The sequence below is a fragment of the Gasterosteus aculeatus genome, chromosome 15 (assembly GCF_964276395.1).
Source record: "Gasterosteus aculeatus chromosome 15, fGasAcu3.hap1.1, whole genome shotgun sequence".
NCBI lineage: Eukaryota > Metazoa > Chordata > Actinopteri > Perciformes > Gasterosteidae > Gasterosteus > Gasterosteus aculeatus.
Window position 1 is genome coordinate 6,548,042 of NC_135703.1, and position 23,630 is coordinate 6,571,671.

General features: G+C 43.3%; 3 protein-coding genes across 4 annotated transcripts; 2 read left to right on the plus strand and 1 right to left on the minus strand.

The window, feature by feature from the left end:
• The first annotated feature begins 55 nt into the window (after positions 1–55).
• LOC120832501 (photoreceptor outer segment membrane glycoprotein 2) lies at positions 56–4,023 on the plus strand. 2 transcript variants are annotated; one of them, XM_040198801.2, is made up of 4 exons: positions 56–237; positions 441–1,289; positions 1,863–2,109; positions 2,623–4,023. In XM_040198801.2, exons 2-4 carry the CDS (start codon positions 709–711, stop codon positions 2,893–2,895), a joined length of 1,101 nt encoding a protein of 366 aa, XP_040054735.2. In that variant the 5' UTR covers positions 56–237; positions 441–708; the 3' UTR covers positions 2,896–4,023. The 2 variants fall into 2 exon arrangements, with proteins under 2 accessions (XP_040054735.2, XP_040054733.2); XM_040198799.2 differs by having other exon boundaries at positions 74–248.
• Positions 3,632–18,577, minus strand: ubr1 (ubiquitin protein ligase E3 component n-recognin 1). The gene is made up of 47 exons (XM_078089916.1): positions 18,345–18,577; positions 16,708–16,967; positions 16,495–16,573; positions 16,240–16,350; positions 15,085–15,212; positions 14,856–14,994; positions 14,657–14,719; positions 14,437–14,560; positions 14,138–14,245; positions 13,952–14,040; positions 13,758–13,856; positions 13,522–13,679; positions 13,341–13,440; positions 13,106–13,234; positions 12,814–12,994; positions 12,675–12,727; positions 12,421–12,531; positions 12,246–12,311; positions 12,026–12,124; positions 11,860–11,923; positions 11,644–11,768; positions 11,511–11,563; positions 11,318–11,420; positions 11,175–11,223; positions 10,903–11,057; positions 10,698–10,797; positions 10,493–10,596; positions 10,128–10,208; positions 9,641–9,822; positions 9,322–9,530; positions 9,122–9,221; positions 8,851–9,003; positions 8,659–8,759; positions 8,090–8,189; positions 7,870–8,018; positions 7,727–7,782; positions 7,538–7,634; positions 7,367–7,434; positions 6,994–7,141; positions 6,806–6,890; positions 6,238–6,374; positions 6,036–6,144; positions 5,877–5,933; positions 5,716–5,793; positions 5,459–5,629; positions 5,258–5,359; positions 3,632–4,904 (listed from the first exon to the last, which is right to left on the minus strand). The coding sequence occupies exons 1-47, from the start codon at positions 18,387–18,389 to the stop codon at positions 4,763–4,765; spliced, it is 5,220 nt and encodes a 1,739-aa protein (XP_077946042.1). The 5' UTR covers positions 18,390–18,577; the 3' UTR covers positions 3,632–4,762.
• A 72-nt stretch (positions 18,578–18,649) lies between these two features.
• On the plus strand, positions 18,650–23,621 carry atxn3 (ataxin 3). Its single transcript, XM_040200434.2, has 11 exons — positions 18,650–19,080; positions 19,625–19,789; positions 19,890–19,934; positions 20,021–20,106; positions 20,203–20,269; positions 20,352–20,439; positions 20,518–20,647; positions 20,771–20,934; positions 21,235–21,391; positions 21,563–21,624; positions 21,785–23,621. Exons 1-11 carry the CDS (start codon positions 19,036–19,038, stop codon positions 21,835–21,837), a joined length of 1,062 nt encoding a protein of 353 aa, XP_040056368.1. The 5' UTR covers positions 18,650–19,035; the 3' UTR covers positions 21,838–23,621.
• Positions 23,622–23,630: the final 9 nt, after the last annotated feature.

A 23,630-nucleotide genomic window follows, 5' to 3' on the forward strand; every position in this document is an offset into this window, starting at 1 on the left:
TGGGTCCAAATCCCTCTCGGACCCAGAGGGTTGATTAATGATTAAGGGGGATTAGGATGAGGTTCAGGACTTTGCTACTAGTCTCACTGATGCTGCCGTGGTTACCCTCATGCTATCGGTGCCGCTGCGACTCCTCGCCTCCCTCTGGAATACATGTGAGGATGTCTGAGGGGAAACAAACTGAAAATGAGAGAAGAATAATGCCAGATGTTGAGGGGGGACGCTGACCTGGATGAGGTACATGCCAGGTATTTATTACATGTTATTCGTTGGCGCTTTGCACAGAGAGAAATGCCTTTCTAACTGGGTTCAAAAGAAAGATGTTTGTTTTTTTAATCAAAGTACATGTTGTTGAACATTTCTCGCTTCCAGTTTGCGTACAACTGAGAAAAAGAAATTGTGCTGTTGTGTGAGAATATATCTTTTTCATACTTTCCCAGGTCTGCTTCATCTACAGTAAAACCACAATGCAGCGTCCACAAGATATTGATCATGACTAGCGGGGCTAAGCTGCTTATGAGAGGACCTTCAGAGAAGTGTAAAACCGATCCCCCTCCCCTTGGTTCCCCCGCAGCCCCTGGAGGTTAACCGCTTCCTCTCGGATGCTCCACCTGTGTCCCACCATTAATCCCCCTTAGACGCAAAAGGAAACTTTACAAGGGACACACACACACAACTTTACAAGGCACACACACACACACACACACAATGCCGGTCTTAAGAATGAAGTTCACCAAGAACAAGCGAGACAAGCTGGCTCAGGTGCTGTGGATCCTAAACTGGATCTCAGTGTTGACCGGGATCCTCCTCTTCAGCTTGGGGCTCTTCCTCAAGGTGGAGATCAACAAGCGAGGGGAGCTGATGGCGGAGAGGGACATCCAGTACGTGCCCAACATGCTGATTGCCGTGGGCCTCATCGCCTGTGCCATAAACTTCTTGGGCGGAAAGATCTGCTACGACTGCGTGGACACCACCAAGTTCTTGCGCTGGAAGCTGATCATGCTGCCCTACATAGTGTGCACCTTCTTCTTCACCTTCTGCGTGCTGGTAGGAGCTCTGATGTGCTACAGCATGCGAGGGGAGCTGGAGGAGTCTCTGAACCTGGGGCTGACGGACGCCATACGGTTCTACAAGGACACGGACACGCCGGGGCGATGCTTCCTGAAGCGGACGGTGGACATGTTGCAGATCGAGTTCCACTGCTGTGGGAACAATGGCTACAGAGACTGGTTTTACATACAGTGGATCAGCAACCGGTACCTGGATATGTCCCAAAAAGAGGTGGTGGAGTAAGTGCAAAGTACAGAACGAGGACTCCGGTTCTGTAGATGAAGTCAAAAAAGGGACAGTTTAAAGAAGACCTTTGGCCTATTTATTTTTAAATATGTGTTGGTGTAACTTGGTTACCTGGTGGCTAAAGAGGCGACACATTACAAAAAATATACACATTGCAATGCGATTTGAAACTTAAATATAGAAAGGTGTCCCTATAAAATCAAACTGCAAAAGTTCCAACAAAATCTAAATCATGAATATTCCAGACATATCTGTGTTAGGAATAATACAATTGTAAAAAAACGGACTAAACTCAAATAAGTTAAAATGTTTTGTTCTTGATGCTGACTAAAGCAAAGGAGGGGCCAACATTGGAGTGAAAAGCATCCCCAATAATATACATAGAGATCAGACACCTGTGTATTTGGTTTCACATTAAGTCTTTAACTGAAGAAAAAAAAAGCCCTGAAACACTATAACCACAATCTGTGAATAGTCATCTTGTTTCAGCCAACACAAAAGAGCCACACAATGATACACACAAGTTGGATCTTCCACACACGCTTTTTTTTTTTCCTGCCTTCCAGCCGACTGAGGAGCAACGTGGAGGGCAAGTACCTGACGGACGGGGTCCCCTTCAGCTGCTGCAACACCAACTCCCCTCGGCCCTGCATCCAGCAGCGGATCACCAACAACTCCGCACACTTCAACTACGAGCACCAGACGGAGGAGCTGAACCTGTGGGTGAAAGGCTGCCGCCAGGCGCTGCTGGAGTACTACACGGACATCATGCAGTCCATCGGCCTCACCGTGCTCATCACCTGGCTGTTTGAGGTGAGGAGAGGCGATGACACGCACGATGTCGGAGGGGAACTCCTCTTATTGTAGCCCCCCCACACACACACAGACACACACACAAGGATGTTGCATGGTATTAACTGGTGGTGCTGCATCGATTGTGAAGCGTTGTCATTTTAGTGCCGTATACAATACATTCATTTTTATTGTTTTTTTGCAGCATTGCATATCATAGGGCTTTTTATGACATACAATTATATGACTTGTTTTATAAATAATATGGCATACTATTACTATAGTACTATATTACTACTACAACATACTATTACATTTTTCATTTAACACCATATTTTGAACGTTTTAACTATGACCTCTTTTATGGCATACTTTGCGAAGGCATTTTTTTTATGACTTACCTTAAATACTATATTGTGAACTATTTTTGAAAGTCCTTTTGTCCTTCACTCGGTTACATATCATAAGTACAAATGTATCGTTATGTGCTTTCCCGATGTCGTCACCCAAACGTTTGTGCGTGTCTTGTCCCAGCTGTCTGTGTTGACAGGGGTTCGTTACCTGCAGACTTCTCTGGAGAACGTGGTCAGGCAGGGTGACCCGAACTCAGAGTCCGACGGCTGGCTCCTGGAAAACAGCTTCATGGAAACCGCCCGCACCAACCTGAACATCATCAAGTGCCTCGGCAAGGGCAACCAGATAGACACGGCCAATAACGGAGACCCCAACATCAACGTCCCCTCCACCTCCAAAGCGCACTACGGGCCGGACAACGTGCCGCCGAAGGAGACGCCTGAAGCCAGTTGACCTTTATGAACAGCATCCGCAAAAGCCTAAATAGGGGCCTTCTCCCAGATACTTAAAAACAGTTGTTCATTACTTGTTTCCATTGAAGTCAATAGTTTTGTAATAACATATAGCTATACGGGTGATTTTTGTGTGTGTGTGTGTGTGTGTGTGTGTGTGTGTAAACTGAGGTATATTGTGCATAATAACACACAATATTAGCGCATTTTCCAGAATGCAAATGCCTTGTTGACTTTTTACAAACATTATTGAATCAAAATACACATGGTCCTTTTTTCAATGGTGAAACCCGAGCACCAATAACACGTACATTACTTTTTGTACATTTGTACTGTAATTTGTTGTTTACAAACTATAACTTTTTGTAATGATGATCATAGGTTATCTGTCGAAAGCAACAGAAATGATCCAGCACATTGCAGCTGTGAAAGTAGATTACAGATTATATTTTCGGGGGAAATACAAAAACAGATGTTGGATTAAAAAGTGGGCGTTAATTAGGTTTTATTAGTATGAAACCTCCGAAATAAGATAATTCTGCCAATCCGCGGCTCACCTGGGGTTCTCAGGCGATGGATGACAAATATTGATGATGGAAAATAGATCACCAAATAATTCTATGGGTGATCAATGAGGAGATTTTTATTCCATTATAATGAAACAAAATGAATCCCATAAGACATTGCAGACATTACTGTACGCAGGGCGTGGATTCAGGGCGCAGGAGCAGTTCATCTGTATATAGGCTAATGACTTTATTTCTATAGCCTGGAAGTTATGCAATACTGTCAAACAACACAAAAGGAGAACATTTTAAATTCACATATTTTCCTGAACAGGGGTAATAACCAAAAAAAAGATATCATATGCTACCTTAGATTATTTTCAATATAAAGTAAATTTCGCTTTTAAATAGAATATTGCATTTTTTTTTTAAATACCACTAGATGTTGAAATATTACTGTCTAGCATGGGGCCCCTTTATGAATTGTATTATTAATATACAGTGGATATCTGATCTGATTACTTTGGCCAAATAGGGTTTTTTAGTCATAGAATTATATCATGAAGACTATGGTAGCATCGTTTTATAGAAATCACAAAAGGATTCTTAAGGTCGTTCAGGACATCAAAAAGGGTTATAGAGTCAAAATGCTTATCAGGAACTTATGGAAGCAGGTTACTGTATACTTCTCTCAGACTACAGAGTTTGTTTTTAATACAGCTTTGAAAATAATGTATCTTTTATAAATGTTTTATTCATTACATACGCTTATATATGTGAGTACGGGTGACCGTATGTGGCTCCATTATTTAGTTTACATAGTGAATGGGAAAAGGCCAAAATGTGAAAGATCTGACTATATAACTGATTTCTAAATGAATATACCCTCTGAAACAGCAGAATAAGAAGAATAACTTATGACAACTCATAACTGTATAGAACTAAAAGAGAATGCAGAAAATTCACAGCATTACTGAAAGAAATGATATATATAAACTGATAACTAAAACACGTTGGTGTGTATCTGATGCGTGTCTTTATTTGAATGTGTCTCTTTGCAAATGCCATTTCTCTAGCAGAAACTCCTTACAGCAGACAATCAAATTAAAACAAGGCGACTTGGGTTTACTCGTTACGCTGCGCTACCCTCCCTCCTTCGAGTGTCCCAACTCTACTGACCCCGCCAGGGGTGTCCTCAGAGAGGGACTGGCTGCTCAGACCTCCTTTGATTGCAGGAGGGTTGTATGTATGTATGTATGTATATGTGTGTGTATGTCTGTCTGTCTGCCTAAGGAGCACTGGAGCAGATTGTGCTCTATGGCTGTGCTCTTTACTTCCCGGCCACCACAGCTGCAGCGATCATCACAACATCTGCCACTCAAATGCAAACATCACGTTGACCACCTCTAGACTGCGGGCGATTTCTTCCAGGATGCAATGCTGCTGCCACAGCTGGTTCAGCTTCTTGTAGCGCTCTGGGCAAAGGTGGAGTGGATTGCCTCTTCTAAAGATTAACAAGACAGAAGGCCTGATTTATTCATTTGTCCATGAAAACACACACACTACACATAATAAAAGAATATATAAAAAATATAAAAGAATGTCCCTAGAGAAGCAGTAAGGATTTCAAATATGCCGTAGTCTGTTTTGTTACAAAATCAGTGTTGTTGAATGACTGTTCAATGTTGTTGAATGAATTTAGTTACAGGGTAACTAAAATTCAACCTCATGTGTATTAGTAAGTGGTAGAATCATGGATTCATCAAGTTGGGTAGTTATGTTTGAATGTCAGCCATTACTTTTTTTCCTGCACAAGTTTTTTTAAAGTTTAGAAGCTGGAAGAGCTTTGATTCTTACCCAAGGTGAGGATCGGTCTCCCCATAATCATCCAGGTAAGGAGCAGGATATGTGCTTCCTCGAGTTTTACTTGCCATCAGTACAATTTCACACTCTCTTATCCTGTCGACATGAAAACAAATTTTCATTTAAGCATCGCGTTTCTGGGAAGACAAAATAAGGTTCCACGCCAAAACGCTCCAGGGCCTAGAATTCACCCACCGGAGGAACATTCCCACTCCGGCCCCGCAGGTAGCAGCGTGGGCAGTGCAAGCTCCCACATCTTCTCCATCCAGCTGGCTGAGACAGCAGGAGCTCTGAGAGCACAAGATGGCGCCGCAAAACAGGCACAAGGTCGGATGCTTCCTGTCGTCGTCCGTAGATTTGGGACATCTGAGGACAGGTAGAGTTGACTAATGGTGAGACGCTCTAAAAAGGAGATTTTCCAGCGTAGGCACTTTTATTTGATTTAAACTTACTGAAAATGGCTGGCTTGATTGAGGAGAGCACTGTAATCCTCAGGAAGATCAACCAAACGATTCCTTCTCCTCGGGTATCTGTGGTAAGAGTATATTGATGAATAACTAGGACCTGGTTTATTACAAAAACAAAGTGGGACTGAAGCAATACATGAGCCTACCTGACGGTCTGATTTTTGCCTTTCAGGGCTTTGGTCACAGCTAGACTGCCACACCAGCTAAGGAAGAAAAAGCATTAACAAGAAACTGGCCAACTCCTCAGTAAATATAAAAAGATCCTGATCAAATACTTTAACCATGCCTCAATGCTTCACACGGACCTTTTCAGCAGTGGAGTAACAGTGTCTCTGTGCACCTGGAAGAGCTGGAACAGATTGGAGGGTAGTGCCAAGTAGCCGCACAGCGCCTCCAACTGTCCTTGAGAGGCGACTTCAAGAAATCCAAAAAAAATGTTTAGCTTAAATTCTTTAAAATCGTCATAAGTAGTATATTGTATTGTTATCACAATATAATATCACCTACCAGCAGTACTAAAAAGCTCCTCTGGGGGATGTACTCCTGTAAGGCAATTAAAAAAGAGAGCAGCACAGCGCAGGAAAGGTTCAATTCCTCTCTTCACTCTTTCTGCCACAGAGATGCCGGACACATCTGGAATCAGCCTGATGAGCGAACCACAGAACAAACACGTCACCCAAGCTAAAGGCAGTTCACATCGGCAAGATCAATAAAGAGATGTCGAAGAACGGCCTTAGCAATAGTTTACACATTACAGTTTTGTTGTTATTTGTGAAGCGCTGCTAAACAAAACCCCCCAAATGTGGTCATGGTCATGAGAGGCGGAGAAGCACAACAGAGATTTAAGTCTCAAAGCAGAAGGAGGTTCCCCTCGGTGTCTGTACATACATTGCTAATGAAGGAATCATTTTGATTTACGTTTGTATTTGCGTTAAAATTCCACAATCAAGGTATCGTACCGCCTTTCTTTTTTCAGCTCACTAGGTTTGAGCTTAACAGAATTGCATATCGGAAAATGTCAAAGAAAATGTGTATTTTGCTTTGCAAATATTAGAGCGATGAGAAACACTTGTACCTTTCAGTGTGTTGCGACACTGTAGTGTAGAGCTCTGCTGCAGCTTTCGACTCCTCCGTCTCCTCTCCAGCTACAGCGGGGAAATCTAGGAAAAATGACACCATGCTTTAATCACCATCCTAGATAGTGCACAGCTTTCTTCGGTAGTTCAGTCAACTAACCACAAGGTATGGCGTTGTGGTTCGTACCTGTAGAGGAAACGAGGACCTGCAGCATGTGCGCCATGGTCACCAGATGAAGGATGTGCAGGTGGTTGTAGGCAGAACTGACAGCGGACGGCTGCAAGTCCACAGCCTCCTCCTGATAGAGTGCAGGTATAGACAACACCAACCCCACCTGACAAAGAACACAATTGCCATTAACACACAAATAGCATCAGATTGGCAAACAAATTACAAAACCGTCATCGAGTTCATGATGGGAGCAGCAATCATCATAACAATTAATCCTCAGGACTTATAAGCAACAAATGTTATTTAACAGAACTCATTGGGAGATGGTGACAAGAAGTGTTGGAGTCCATCATTCTCAACAGAGCTGTTCCCTTTACAGCAAACCTACCAGAAGATGGAAGAAGTCCACCTCCAGAGGAGAAGGGGTGTTCTTTCTGCCCATGGCCGGCAGCAACACTGGCAAAGGAAGTTAGTTATCACCACGAGGGAAATAAATTGAAAGAAGGCTGTACAATTATATACAGTAAATAAATGTAGGTATTCTTGAATGACCACATACCCCCCAACATGTCGTTAAAGTGCCTCTGAATGACAGCCTGGGAACTCTTAATTCTCTGAGCGGCGGAAAACTGAACAATTGCCTTCAGACCGGCGAGCTAAAACAGAGAAACATTTGAAAAATCGAAGTTAAACCATTATACATTACATGCATGATGGGACGGATGTGAACTCTTAACATTTGTCCGACCTGTCTGTTTTGTAAGGAGCCGAAGAGTGACTTGCTTTCTTCCTGCAATATGTTTTCTGTGAAGACACAACACATTTTTGAGAAATGCCAGAACATGAAAAGGGGGTCAATCGACACAAAAAACCTCAGAACTTTTCCTGTACCGATGGCCTGAATAGTGAAGGCACACGTGTTCCAAGCCATGATGGGAACACGTGGACACAGCTCGTTGGGTGCCGTCTGCAGTCCCACCCTGTGGACCGTGGTGGCACAAACAACCAGCATCTCCAGTATGCTGTCGGAGAACTTCCTCCTAAAAACAAACTGTGTTACAGGAGACAAAGAGACTTTGGGAGGAGGGGGAGGGGGAAGAGTTTCACTCACGGTTCTTGTACTCCGTAGCTCAGGATGGATCTGAAGTCCGCCTGGCCCTCTCCGCACAGCCCCGGGTCCCCATCAACACTGCTGCTCTCGGTGTTGCAATCTGCACAACAGAGAGAAAATCGTTCATCGCCTGTCCCACATGTCAACATCTACGCATAATGGCCTATAATGCTACTTGTGGGGGACTATTGAAGCACTGATATCAGATCGAGGTTGGCCACCATCAGCCTTCATATTCTCGCCTCTGCATGCACACAGTTTATGTTATAGAAGACAATATAATGCAAAATTATTCTTTCCCTGGAGCTGCTTTAGCCTAAAAGTCAAATAAAGCAGATAACTTCTTATAATGAGGCAAATGCAGTGTTGAGTTCACAGTAAAAAGGCATACGAACATATCATGTGTTTCGCATTGTTTCAGTTACATCAGGAATCAGGAAACATTTATTACCAAAATATGCCAAACATACAAGAAATTTGTCTTGGCGGCATGGACCTAAAAACCTCCAAAAATACTCTTCACCCAACCAAAGATGTGGAATAATTGTATGTTGAGCTCGTCTTCTTACCATTTTCTTGAGTGACTGACTTGAGTCCTCTAATCCTGGCAGTGATGATCTGGATCCAGCGGGACAGAGTCAAATGCTCTCCAATTATCTCTGCGTTTTCACTGCGCACAGAAAAACATGCTCAGAATAACTTGTCTTTGTCCAAACAATGATCCACTGCATATTGGCCTGAGGACGGTGAGCTGGACTTACTAGTTGAACATTAACCTTTCAAACGGGATGAGCGGGACAACGGTGTTGCACAGAGACTTGCACAGGGGACACAGGTACTCTCCATTCTCCAGGTCGATGATCAGCTCAACATGGAGCCGGTTCCTGGTCATGTTCTGAACGGCCTCAAAGTATCTGACAAATACAGAGAACAACACCTTAATGGCAAATTAACCGTCAACTGCACCTCGACCACAAACACACAGAGGGAGGACTGACATCATCAGCTAAATGTTTTCTTCTATTAACTCACTTTTGCCAACATGTGGCATGCATGACATGTCCACAGCTGCCAGTGTGGGTTCCAACTGCCAGTTCGGGAGCCATGAAGAGGGGATATGATGTCACTGTCCCTTTGAGGGATAAAGACAACGCACATGAGTCAAAGGATTTTCCCGCATGTCATGATAGCCATTAACAACTCAATGAAACGACTGGTGAATGGAGACGGACCATCTGCTCTATTGGCCGGTATCCTGCCTCTGCACTGCGTCAGCACCGTGGACCTCTGGACACACGCCGTCAGTACCATGGCGGGAGCCTGCGCCGCAACCTCCTGTTCTTCTTGGCAAAGAATGCAGGTCAGCAGCTCCCTCTCGGCCGGAGAGGACCCTCGCTGGGGCCCGATGGCTACACACAGCTCACTGTGCTCCATAGCACAGCTGGAGGCACAAACAGAACCCAAACTAGAATCAGCCAAACACCTTCGGTTTAGAGGCTTGAGCGCAAAGCCAGATGAACACAGCCATCGGTAGTATTTGTGAACGGTCACCTCGCCGTAGTAGCAACAGGCTCCCCTTGTGTCCCACTCTCCGGCATGTTATCGTACAGCAACTTGTTTGACTCAATGAAGTTCTTCTGCATTGCTGACATCTGGGCCATGATCTTCTGGCGGTGGAGTTTGGCGGCATCGGCCTTCCTTTTGCGCTCAGCTTTCTCTTTGTCCTGAGCACTCTGGAATAATGACAACACATTAAAACTTCTCAATACGATGTAGCTAACGACGTTGAGGAATGGTAAGAAACACAAACGCACCAAGAACTCTGATATTTAAGGAGACCAAATAAACTATGAGGAATTTAAGACAACATGAAGCTCCATTTAACTTCCCAGAACCCTCTTTGTAAAAACCACAGTTGCTCACAGTATTAAACTTAAACTAAAAGCACTCCAATCCAAAAGGGCATTAAACAAAATTGAGTGTCTATTGTATAGGTAAATGTCTTTTTATCATTATTCATCATTGATTGCTCTTTTACCTCTTCTGGCTTGGTCGTATCCACACTCATGGAAGCTGTTGGACTGGACTTCTCTCTAAGGCACTTGACGATCTCAAACATCTAGCAGAAAAATATCCATTTAAGATGGTGACGTCAACTGGGAAACAACCACCATGCACAAGTATTCATGAACACATTTTCTTTCTTTTGATATGGTTGAAATGTATATTACTTTTATGGTTTCCATTACAAAGCAACATTTTTATAGAATACAGAGAAGGCTCCAAAAAAGACAAGTGGTCTTTATCGCTTCTTCCTGCACTGTAAACTGTTTACAACATTATATATATAGAACACATTTTATAATAGTATTATTATAATAGTGTAGTAGTATAAGAGCCTACCTGTAAAACCCATTTAACCATGTCTTTTTGGGCCTCGAGGGAAGGAACGGCCTTAATCTTTGACAACAAGAGGAAGACTGACTTTCCGTGTTCTGAACCAATTCCTTGAAGAAGAGACATTTATGTAAAACAAACTAATTGATAGCTTTGAGAATTATGATTAAGATTTAGTCAGCTGTACACAAAACAATTAGTCTTCACTCACTGCGGGCCTTGAGGCTGAAATCAAAGGCCACTTCCTCCATCGTGCTGTCCTCAAGTTGGGTTTTCTCTTCGAGCAAAGCCTGGCCTATCAAGTGCAGGGCCTGTGTGGTAAATGAATGCCTGTTACTGCAAGTCGGTACGGTGATGAAAAGGCACAGGCCCGATAAGGTAGACTGTAAAGGAAAGGAAAAAGGTGTGACGTCTACCCTCTGGATCATGGCTTCGGTCCAATGGGTTGCCCGGTCCTCTGCAGCTCTCTGCAGGGTGTGTCTCAGGATGTGGACGATAATGTCACAGCTGAGCAGACGCACTATGCTGGAGAAGGCTGGGCAGAAGGCGGGAGGCATCGGAGGACGCAGAGCTGAGAGTCGGAAAAAAAAAACAAAAAAAAAACACGGGAATGTTAGCAGAGACGATTCATTAGCGGTTGAGAGTACAGACGATTAAAATCTAGAACTGCGCAGCGGGAAGAATTGACCTTTGTCGTGACCTTCATGAGTCCTCCTCTTCTTCTGAGACTCTTCTGCCTGCAAAGTGTAAAAGGTGAGAAATGAAGTGAAATGAGGAATATTCAACAACAATGTGTCATGTCAATGGAAAAGCTTTGAGATATGGCATTACCTTGCTATGCTGTGATCTGGAATAATGGTAGAAGAAAGGGTTGAATTCGACCAGACGCTCCTTTTTTACTCCATACAATCCGTGCCCCGAAACTCCTGGTTTTCTAAAAAAAACAAAGAAGTAGAATAGACAGATTAAATTCACTCTGAAAACATTAAGATGAAACTCATAAGCCTGTTCAGTCTTTACATACTTGAAGGTTGCAACTTTGGTAATAACACTCTCCAGGCCAGTTTCGTGGCTCTCCTACAAAAGAAAACCTTTATTATTATTCCCTCGTAAAAACTAATGAATGAACTCTTGAGTTTGGACGGTGTGGAGCTTACGTTCTCCGTCAGACCCTTAACCAGGCTGCTATGGGCCATGGGTTCAATGCACAGCAGGTGGATCACCTCCCTCATGGTCACATCCTCTTTGGTCACCTGACTGATACCGGGGACATAGCGCTCCCCTGGAAACACAACACCAGCCAGACACTTTAGTATGGACCCTTTTCAGCCAACTAAATTCTGTACTTTAATTCATACAATGTGACACCGTACCGATCACGACGATAAGGAGGTACAGCATCTCTTCTGTCAAGCGGTTCCACTGTATCAGTTCATCCTGCAGATTGGGTTACATTTAATCACCAAGCAAATTATTAGAGAAATTATTATACACAACTTTTTAATTTTTGTTTAAAAACATGAATGGGCTGTTGCTTGCCTGGTCTTTGTTTATACTTCCTTTGAAATAGTCAAAGAGCTCAAATCGCAACAAGACCAGCATGAGGAAGTGGTTGGGGTCCATTTTGGAAGCAGCTATCTGTAAATATTTTGTATTAAAGAGCCATATATCAATAGAGTAAGTGTATATACAACCACAAATATACATTTAAAGTCAAGCGTAAAAGCCAGACGAAAGAAGGTGTCTAATTGCCACCAACCTGAAGCATGACAATGTCCTTATCATACATCTCGTCCCTGCATTTTACATCCTGATAGTAGTAGACCTGATAATGTGGGGGGAAAAAATGAATTCACTTACAGTTGTTGAGAGCACGTAACAAAACAGAGAGAGAAATTTAAAAGGGCCTTGAACAGCCAAAGAACGTAGTTTACCTGGCTGACCAATGAAATTCCATTTCTCCGCCACATTTCAGCAGAGACCTGCGCAGCCAGCACCACACAGCGCAGAGGATGCTCTGCCAGCAAGGTGTGGTCAAAGCGCTCCTGCAATAGAGAAGACAAAAAAAAAAACTAACCCTGTGACGCCTGCAGTGGAAGTTAAAACTGCTCATTCAATAAACAACAACACAGCACACACACTGAATACTTCAAGCATAGGAAATATTTATAGTACTCATGTCACTTACGGGGTTATCCAGACGCTCAACTGCCCTTGTTCTGCACATTATTACATACAGACCTGTGGATCACAGTGTGCAGTGAGTTTACACCAAAACAGAAAAATACCAAGCAGTCACCAAGCGCCTTAAATATTAGTTATCCTACCTGCCAGTAGCCTGGAGATGGGCAGATGTATGCTGACTGGCTCTTGAGACACTTTGTAGGGACGAATGTGGAGGACGTGCTTCAACATGTGGTAGTTAGTGGCCTCCCGATGGAAGGGCTGGTTATTGCACTGCATCAGGACTTTGTGGCACTCTTCAAATGCAAGCAGCAAGATCTCGTCCTGAAGGGACAAACAAGAAATGATGTGCCGCGTAAGAGGGGCTCATAGCCGTACTTCCTCTGTTGGTGAGAGAACACAATTGGTTGGCGGACGAATTGCATGACAGCTCACGTTCGAGGAACACCAGTCTTGAAACATAGCAAGAATGTGGCGGAGCTGGATCTGAAGAGAAAAGCCAGCCTCCCATTCTGGCTCCACCGCAATGTGCTGACCAAACTGGCGCTTCACTTCCTCCATACCCTAATATAGGAAGGCAAAGAACAAAGAAGGCCAGGACTGATTAGATATCCGGTTTCTCAAGTTACCATAAACAGATGTAATGAATTGGGGTTGAGCGGAGCATTACCTGCATGCATTTGAGAAGCCCAAGAAAGTCTCGGAATCCCTCCAAGAATTCTCTCTGCAGCTCCTCAGTCCATACCGAGGGTTTGCTGATCAGAATATACCTATGAGAGAAGACAGATCTTAAAAAAGACCCAAGAAGTAAAAAACAAAGAGTTCATTATAGTTGTTTGTACTTTAATGACCTGAGGTCGTGGAAGATGATCTGGATTCGTGAGAACTTGTCAGAGTTGTAGCCAAGGAAGAAGAAGCGATTGTTGTTATCCAGATGTTCACGCAGCAATTCCATGACCGTGCCGACTATAACTTTAATGACATTGCCCTCTTCGATGAGTTGTCTGGCCTAGAGGAGGAAGAGGAGTGTGAGGGCGGAGATGGACACAGATACAGGAACAGGAATCTGACCATAAACAGCCTTTACCAATGTGGGTACAGTGAATATCTGAACAGACAGAGCAGTGATGGAGATGCTCCTCTCGTGGTCATCAATTATAAAGTCCTTTTGCAGCTGCTTGTAGTACTGAAAACAAAATATGGAGCATGTATTAGTTTGAGCAGGAGAAAGAATGGCCAGAAATGTAAAAAAAAAAAAAAATCCCATTCTTTTTATTTTACCTTTGTGAACTGAATTGCAAAAAGCCTCTTGAACTCTGTCTCCATTAGCATGCTACAGAAAATCAGTTCATGTACGATCTTGCGTGCTCCTTAAAAGCAGGAAAAAAGAGAAACGCCTCCATGTTAGTATCAGGGAATCAAGTTCAGATTAAGAGTGCACTAAAAACCAAGCTCAGGCGTTCTTGCCTTTGTACATCCTGGCATCGTGCAGCATGAGTCTGCTGATGAGGCAAGGCTGGTCTCCGTCTGCAGTCGTCTCTAGCGCCACCTGACAGAAGGCCTGTCTGAAGCCCACTGCACAAGACACACACAGGTTTCCAGTCAAGTCGCATGACATGCAATTGTGCACAGAAAACTAAGGACTAACATTGTCAATAGGGGTTTTTTTTTTTTTTTTTTTTTAAGATGACACGGATGAAAGCTGCACAATCAGTAAATAGCGCTACGTTTGTGTGGCGCTAGCATGGCAACAATGGCGGTGGCACCTGAGTAACTGATGATCTTTTGGAACCAGGGGCCGAGGCGCAGCACAAAGGTTTGATGAGCCATTACTGCTGCATGAAGGATCTCCACGCGTAGTGGCTGCAGGGAAATGTGCTCGGAGTTGGACTGCAAGACAGCAGCAAAGGGTTTAGAGTTAGAGGTCACTTAACAATGTCAGGTAGCGGACAAAATGCTATTCCAAATTCTAAAACTGGCGTTTACCCTGATGAGATCTCTAGCTTGCTGACAGGAACGAAGGGTCCCTCTCTTTACTGCCCGCCGACCCTGTGCGACAGTCCACAAATGTTGCAAAATGGCATATTCTGCAGTGGGGTATGATGACTGCAACTATGGAACCTGATTCATATCACGACAGTACTGTACAGGAAACATTAAGAGCAAATGGCGCCAAAATAAATACCTCTTTGTCAATAAGTGCGGTGTGCGTCTGTGCTTCGGCCTGATCACAGTTAACAGAGCGCTGCAGGGTGTAGATCACATGGTCGTACGAGTGGTGCTCATCGTTGTACAGTACGCAGTAGTAGGCATTGTCTTTTGTCCTGTGGGGATAGAAGAAGCGCACGGTCAGCGTTAAATTGGGTGCTTGGCAGAAGAAGCGATGCACATGAATGTAATTAGACAGGCCGTACAGGGGCTGCAGCTCCTCCGGTGGTTCAAGGCTCTCCTCCCACACCAAGAAATCTGTGACATAGTGCAGCAGTATCCGAAACAGCCTCTCTGCTCGGACGTATATCTCGGGCTCCAACACACACTCGTCCTGCACAAAATGAGACGACCACAAAGGATTCACATTTTCTAGCATGACTATAACTCTCTGGATTGATAAAAAGTGTTTTAAGATTAAGACAGATAAACCTTTCTGAGACAAGCTAATTTGTTGCAAGAACATTTGGCAATTTGTTATTTCCTGTGTCGTCGGCACTAACTTTATAATATAAAAAGAGACTAAATATTGTGCTAAATAGCTGCTTGACAGGCCACTGACCCTGTGATGTTTCAATTAAATCCCCCGAGAGCAAACATTCCACATCGCAGTTAAGTATTTCATACAAAAGGCTGACATTTAACACACAAAGCAAACATACAGTTCCTCTGTGTGTTTACACCAGTCACCATGTCACACTGCTGTGAGAACCAGCACTGGAGTCGACCACAATCCAACCGAAAACAAGTCTGAAACAGCATGATGGGTTTTCACATTCAGTGTGGGGATGCAAGCGTCGGCCATCTGACGTGTCGCTGCCTGCTAAGCACAGGTTCAGATCTGGTGTAGCAAAACACAAAGCCGCCTGCCAGACTGTTGATAGGAACACCTGCTGTTCATGGAAAAAGGCACAGAGCCGTACCGCTGCTCAAAGCCCCCTGAATAGGGTCTTATCAGAGCAAAGCCCAAACACTGATCAGCAAAGAAAAGGCCCGACTGCTGGGCAGTACAATCCATCATCATGTGACCCGCAGCGGTTTGGTAGGAGAATACTGAATACTTCCCGGCACAGCTCAGCAGGATGTAAGGAACGGTAGAAAGGCTCTCAACAAGTCTCATTGACAACGGTTCCCCCCGCCCCATCCCCCGCTCTTCGTCACCCTCACAATCTCTGGAACTAGTTACACATTTTCTCAGTTAGCGCGGGTCAACAAAGTGCTTTTCTTTCTCATTTCCGGATCCAAAACCACAGCCAAGAGAGCAGCATCCAGGACCAAGATGGGAAAATAAGCATTCTGGGGTTTACTAACACAAGCGCGCCCCTCCCACGTCCCTCTTTCCGCTCTATTATGTAACTCACCGTTACCATGGCAGTGGCCGCTCCAGGGTCATGTTTGGAGCAACAGGGGCCAATCTTCCAGGCTTCTACATCCCCACAATCACAGAAGCCCCCTCCTGATGACGCATGCATCTGGGGGGGGGGGGAAGCACACATGGTTTATCACTATGAAAGAGTAATGGATAAACACAACAGAAATTAAGTTGAACTGCTTTAGCGTTGAAAGCAAGATACAAATCCCCGCCCCCCCCCCATTTAGATCCTATCGACACCAACCTTGTAGCGGTGGCCTTTGTGCACGCTATCCTGAAAGCAGTGCATGCAGAGGACGCACGTGGGATCGATTGCACAATCCCTGCAAGAAATAGTACAGGATTTATACTTTATACTGCCTAAATGTTAGCAACAACCAAAAATATCGTCAACTTTACTTCATCACAATTATTATAGAACTTATTTATCATGAAAGATGAGGGGATCTATTGAGACCTGCAGGAGTAGACGGTCTCTCCCTCTTTGAAGACACGTCCACAGAGCTGCGAGGAGGGGCTGCCCTGCTTGAGCTTCTCCAGACCCTCCTGAGGATCCTCCCCAAACAGGAAGCACTCCAGAGGGTGAAGGAGTCTGCTCTGCATGAGCTCCTCTTCCTCCTGAGGGCTGGACTCCTTCTTCAGGCAGAAGATCTGTGGGACCTGCTCCTTCAGGTAGCGGAATAGCTCCGCCCTGCTGTCTGCCGCCTCCAGCCATTGCTGCAAGATAACAAGAGAAAAGCATTGACTATTTTGCAATGACTCACATCTGTCCCCACCTAATGACTCATAACAACTGTTACAAGCCACTATTCTTGTAGTCATACAAATAGAAATATTACCTTCAGCAAAGAGGACTCCTTAACAAATCATTAAAACGTCAAGTTGTTGTTTTGATGGCAATTGAAAAAGAAAGTGATTAGGATGAAAAACAGAAATGTGTTATTTAAAGGACAGCTGATGGTCCCACTAAGCAAAGCTTTCAATGTCTTCGTCGTTAGAAATCTGTAATGAAGGAACATGCACCTTGAACAACCTGATATGCTAGTGAAAAGGCACGAAGCAAAAGTACCAAAGACTTTGGTAACAACTTCTCCACAACCTGAATTAGCATTAAGAAATGAGTCCGTCCTCCTGATGTCTGCTGAATTACAGAAGCTCACTTCTACACTTACTGTACAGGCTGGCAGCTGGATGAAAAGACAGCTGGAATAGTCATACGTGTAGACAGAATTATTAATAAAGCCAAAAGGGAGAATAACTAGGCGATCAATAAAATATCCAATCAATGGTTGGAAGTTGAGCTTTGATAAATTATTATTGTCATGCCTAAATAAAGAATGTGTGTAGAATCAGCAGACCCTTCTTCTTTGAAGACCCTTAGGAAAATGTAAGCTGAGACATTTAGTAGTTTAAGATGATATCAAAATATGTTCAGAGGAATCAAAATATATGCACGATTTTAGACAATACCATGTTCAAAACACGTGTACTCCTCTATGAGCATTTCCATTTCAAGTTTACAAGCCGGAACAGCTCTTTTTAAGGGGTTTTTATCAGCACTGGAAGATACTATCTGAAGTGTCCTATGCACACTATACACGGGGACTACGGGTTTTATTACCAAAAAGACAAGCGTGACACCGTAAATAAATAACGGTGATCACCTCCACGTAAGAGTCTGAGGTCGGAAAACAGTCAGCAAAACGGTGCTTTAAATGTTCAAACTAATGGAAATCACACGTTTAAGCGTTGTGGACAAAGCGACAAAATAAAAAAACACCAAGGGGTTGGCGAACAAACACTCATGCACGGCGTAGCAAATTGACAACCACAACACGTGATGACAACGAAACGCAGCGAAACAACACCGTTGACGAGCAGGTAAACACCGCAGCCTCTGCAGGGACCTTTTAGACGTTTAACGGCAGGTAGCTAGCACGGCAGCTAGGCTGGAGAGCTAGCCCGGCTACCAGATGGCCTTTAACTAAGCGGTCACACAACGTCTTCAAAAGAGACTCGTGCATTGCATCGTAGTCCGCTGTCCCCGGGTGTCAACAACCACCGAGAGACGTTTTAGCTGTGTGAAAATCATACCTTGCTGAGGTCCAGTCCGTCTAGTGATTTCTCACCCTCCGCCATATTCCATTTGCCGTAAAGGAGGAGGTGTCACCAGGAAACTGCTCCACTTGTATCCAAGCCTTTTGCGACGTTACAATACAAATAGAAGTCTTCGAAATGTGTAGGTGAGGTCAAGCATTTACAAGCCATCTCCTTTTTACCTTAGCGTTAGTGTAATGAGTTACTCAAATCGGAAACTTGATTATATTATTCTATCAGATGTTCAAAACAAAACATTTTTTGTAAACAAAAAACATCCGCCGCAGTCGCCCCCTGGCGGCGGTCTACGATACGTACATAATACAATTAGGCAATTATTAGGTAGCGCTTAGACACAATCTTTATATTTTTGGCCAAAGGTCGTTGAATTACGGACGCGGGTTGAATACAGTACCCGGGGTCTCTCTCTCTCTCTCTCTCTCTCTCTCTCTCTCTCTCTCTCTCTCTCTCTCGCTCTACGAAACGACGTAGTGACTTTATTTCATGGTGACGTTGCTCACAGCTTGAGATTTCAATGACGTCGCAGCTGTTAAAGGCATAAATGCGCCGGTGGAGGCGGGAGTGCGCTGTGGGCATCCGGCAGCTAGAGGGCGCTGATCGACATTCCGCCTTCTTCCTTGTATGATGGAACGAGAGCGGGGGGGCGCGCGCTAGAGGTCAGAGTTCAATGTTTGACAGAAAGCTGAATATGGATTCCATATTTCATGAGAAAGTAAGTTGAAACGTTCAAATTAAAATACGAAGCCAAGAGTAATCCGTCGCGTCTTTTCCGGAAATTCTTGGATCTTCCAGCGGAGATTTGTTCACCGGCGCTGTGCGGCCGGAGTGGAGAGATTTGTGGTGTTTGGCAGTATTGTTTTTCCAGACAGGCTAGAATGCTAACTCCACTTGCTAGTCAGAGATCATGAAAAAGTTTTATTTCGGCGTCTGCTTAAGACGCAGAGAGCTTCCCAACGGCTGCAACCGTGTTGTTTTTTGTCCAGTTAGAAAACGAACTCGCTATGTGTCCTTTGTATAAATGGTCAACGTTATTAATTGTTGTTTGTTTGCGTAAGCTAGCTGTATGTGGCTCTGACCATGTTCAACTGTTGCCGTGGGGACCGACCAACTCCATCACAGTTTGCTATTTACGTTGCTTAGTTCCATGTCCTTAAAGATAACTAACGTTAAGTTGTTAAGAAAACTACGTCGTCGTGTTAGACTTGTAATTAGCTACGGGGGTCTTATCAATATCCAAACCTTTTCATTTTTTTCAGCAAGAGGGCTCTCTTTGCGCCCAACACTGCCTCAACAACCTGCTGCAGGGTGAGTATTTCACTCCTGTGGATCTGTCCTCCATTGCTCATCAGCTCGATGAAGAGGAACGGATGAGGATGGCTGAAGGCGGGATGGCCAGTGAGGAGTATAGGACCTTCCTGCAGGTGAGGAAGCATTCAAGTGAATGCTAGTGCAGCCGCCTGTTTACATACTTCTATGTACCTCAGCAGTTTCTAACTTTATGATCTCTAATTTTGATTCTAGCAACCGTCCGGCAACATGGATGACAGCGGGTTCTTTTCAATACAAGTGAGGGACTCTATTTTTTTTTTATTGTTGTTAACCATTATGCGTTAGTGATGCAAATGACCTTTTCTCTCATCTAACTCCTCTAGGTAATTAGCAATGCACTGAGAGTGTGGGGTTTAGAGTTAATCCTCTTCAACAGCCGGGAGTACCAGAGCCTGATGATTAATCCAATGTAAAGTTTTCAACACGTTATTGTCTAATGTCTTCATCTATGATCCTATACCATTTTATGATGAAGGTTACAGCAATGCCTACTTTCATGTTTCAGAAATGAGAACGCCTTCATTTGCAACTACAAGGAGCACTGGTTTACTATACGGAAACTTGGACAACAGGTATGAGGCGCCTCCGAACAAACAATTCTAACTATTTTAACACAACTTTAAATGAGGGATTATACTTTTACTGTCATTGCAGTGGTTTAACCTGAATTCACTGCTGACTGGACCAGAGTTGATATCGGACACCTATCTAGCACTTTTCCTTGCACAGTTACAACAAGAAGGTATTGTAAAATGTGCCCTTTTTTGCGCTGCAATGTTTTAGTTTTTGCAATTCAGAAACCAATCGAAGCTCTGTGCAGGTTATTCCATATTTGTGATCCGAGGAAACCTCCCAGAGTGTGAAGCAGAGCAAATTCTTGGGATCATGAGGGTGCAGCAACAGCAGCGACCAAGGCTTATTGGAGAGGAGGAAGCCCAGACAAGTGCAGGGTATGTACTGTATGTGCAGACAATACAACGTGGACGAGGATAATAGTTTATGTTTCAAGTTGCTCAAATTGAGCTTTGTCTATTGGTTTGTGGCAGCTGATTTTGGTCTGGTTTTGTGAGCAGTAGGTCAGCAGCGGTGAGCCAGGCAGAGATGGTCTTTGGTGTCGAGGATGAGGTTGTTGATGAAGATGATGAGCTGAAAAAAGCTCTGGCACTCAGCAGACAGGATATAGATGTGGAAGATGAAGAAGCTGATCTTCGCAGGGCCATTCAACTGAGCATGCAAGGTAAATTTAGTTATCCAAAGGGTTTCATGTATCTTTTTTTTGCCCATATGAATTGTATTTATAAATAAATATGTGTGAAATCAACAAAACAGTGGATTTTATAAACCGTATCTCTATCTTTAATAAAATAAATTCCCCTTATGGGATTAATAAAGTAATTATCCATGTATTTATATACTCCACTGTTAATTGGGCCTTTTACAATGATTACAGTCTCATTTTACCAAATGTTGCCCTTACATAAAAGTAATATTATTCAGCATTTATTGATCACTTTCTGTTGTCAATTTTGTATTATAGGCGCAGTGATGAGCAACAAATCCTCAGAGTCTGAAATGGGAAATGTGAAATCAGGGAGTCAGGCAGCAGGCAGTGCTGCAGGAGGTCAAAGAGCCGGCCAAAACGAGGCTCTCACAGCCGAGGAACTGCGGAGGAGGAGACAGGCCTATTTTGATCGGTAGATTTAATCAGATTCAACACCTGTTTATGTGAACATTAATAGCGGTCATGAGGATTGTTCTTTTGTATTTAGAACTTATTCAAATATTCAAAAAATTTTGTAAAACCCCTTTTGGAGTGAAAATGAATGCATGGATTCTGATACAAATCCTCACGGTTCACTTCTCAGGCAGCAACAGGCTCAGACAAGCATTCCTCAACAACCACAAACCAAATCATCAGGTGGCTCAGGTAGGTATTTCTAACATTTGTTTTAAACAAATGTGCGTGCGTGCGTGCGTGCGTGCGCGTGCGCGTGTGCGTGTGTGTGTGTGTGTGTGTACACTTGTATGCATGCATACAGTGCAGATTATTTAATGAATATGATCAAAAGGCCTCTCTCCTCTTCAAGGATCAGTAAACACTGGCGCGGAAGAGGACCAAGAGCAAAAGCCCAGCCAGTGAGGATGTGCAAGGTTTGCCTTTGTTGTTCACCACCTGCCAAGAGTGGCACCCAATACCGGGGGTAGCTTTGCTGCTTCCTCTAACCCTTTTGCACATGCGAACATAAAGGACCGTCAGAAGGCTGACACGTTTCCCCTGATTAGTTCGCTGACAGGCTGTAGAGAAGAAGTCTAACTCAGTGAGACGCTGGGAAAAGGGTGAACACAGAACTCATGATGCAGTTAATCCAAGTTTGCAATTGCCTTTGTACCATGTCGCCTTCTATTTTTATTGTAGACTGTTTTTTATTCTTGTTTTTTTTTTTTCTCTGCAAGAGAGTCTTCAGCAGACAAAAGAGTGGGTTTACTTGTTTGGGATGAATCCTTATGGAGGTTTGTTTTTGAAAGGCCAATGGAAGGACCACAGACAAAGGTTAGATGGATATTGACGGAGCCTCCTTACCCTTCGATTGGGCTTGTGTTTGTTGGAGATAAGATGTGATTTCTACACACTGCTAATCATCAGTGCAGTGTTAAATCATTTCTTGCGGTTAAATCTCTTCGCCAGGACCACTAAGATGTGTGTTATTATTTCCTGACTTTATCGATCAGTTTACCTGTGGATGTCTAAGAGGGAACTTCTAAGATATGTAGGCAACTGCATATTTTTGATCCTGTGTCTTTGTAATCACCTTTAGTGTATAAGTAGGCATAATGAAATTTAAGATCACACAGTTCACAAACACTTCTCTCACAATATTAAGAGTATTTTGTCCATTTTTGATGGATGCTGAAAAGCATAATTCTATGAAACTATTTGCTGAATCTTAATTGCTTCAGGGTGATCCATAACTTGTCCAGAATAAGTGTGGAATCTGGAACAAAGGAGCAATCTGTAAAAAGAGCATGAAACTGCAGCTGAAATCGTTCTTTTTTTAGCACAGTATAATCACTTAAAAACCCCAAAAGTCAAACACGAGCATGATAACGACGTCTTTATCTGTTATTTTCTCTTATCAGCATTCGTCTCGGACTGTATGGAGAAGTTAGCAATAAGAATAGATTGTTAAAATGATCACTCCCTTATTTATGTATCTCCACAAACGGTCAATAGTTTTACTCCGAAAACCTTTTTAATTGCAGTGACTCGACTGATCCCATATTACAAAAACACTTGTTGGACACATTAGTTCTGCCAATACATTTATTTTTCTGACGTTGCCGTTGCTTAAAGCTACAAAACCATTGGCTGATTATTGACCTTCCAAAATGACAAAGAAATAGTGTGAATGGCTGCTGTTATTTAACCTTATTTGAATCATTTAAAACCCAAAGATGGAACAAAACATAACTTTGAGGAGTTTTTTCTTTTAATTTGAGGTTGTTTTTTTAGAAACCAATATCAACTCAACAAAAATGTTTGATGAATAGACCACATTACAGCATTAAAACCGTTGAGTTTGTTTACAGTTAATGTTTTCTAGAACTAATGACTGTTCAGCATGGATATATCTTGATGCCTCCACTAAAGTATTGGATATTGCACAAAGTTTTGCTTGTAACGCTGAATAACTTCCAAGAAAATGTTATGATTTATTTTTTCTTTGGACCTGCTGGGCTTTGTTTATTTCAAATGCACTCGCAACAGAGTGTAAAATGGCAGTTGTTGGATTTCTACTGTCTCATTAGATTCTCTCACTGCAATCGCTACTCATCATTTTTCTCAAATTCCGTGTTACAATAGCACGTTCTTTCATTTAATGTATTAGTACTTGATCCAGGATTAAAGTGACATTCACTCCTGAAGTTTCTCAT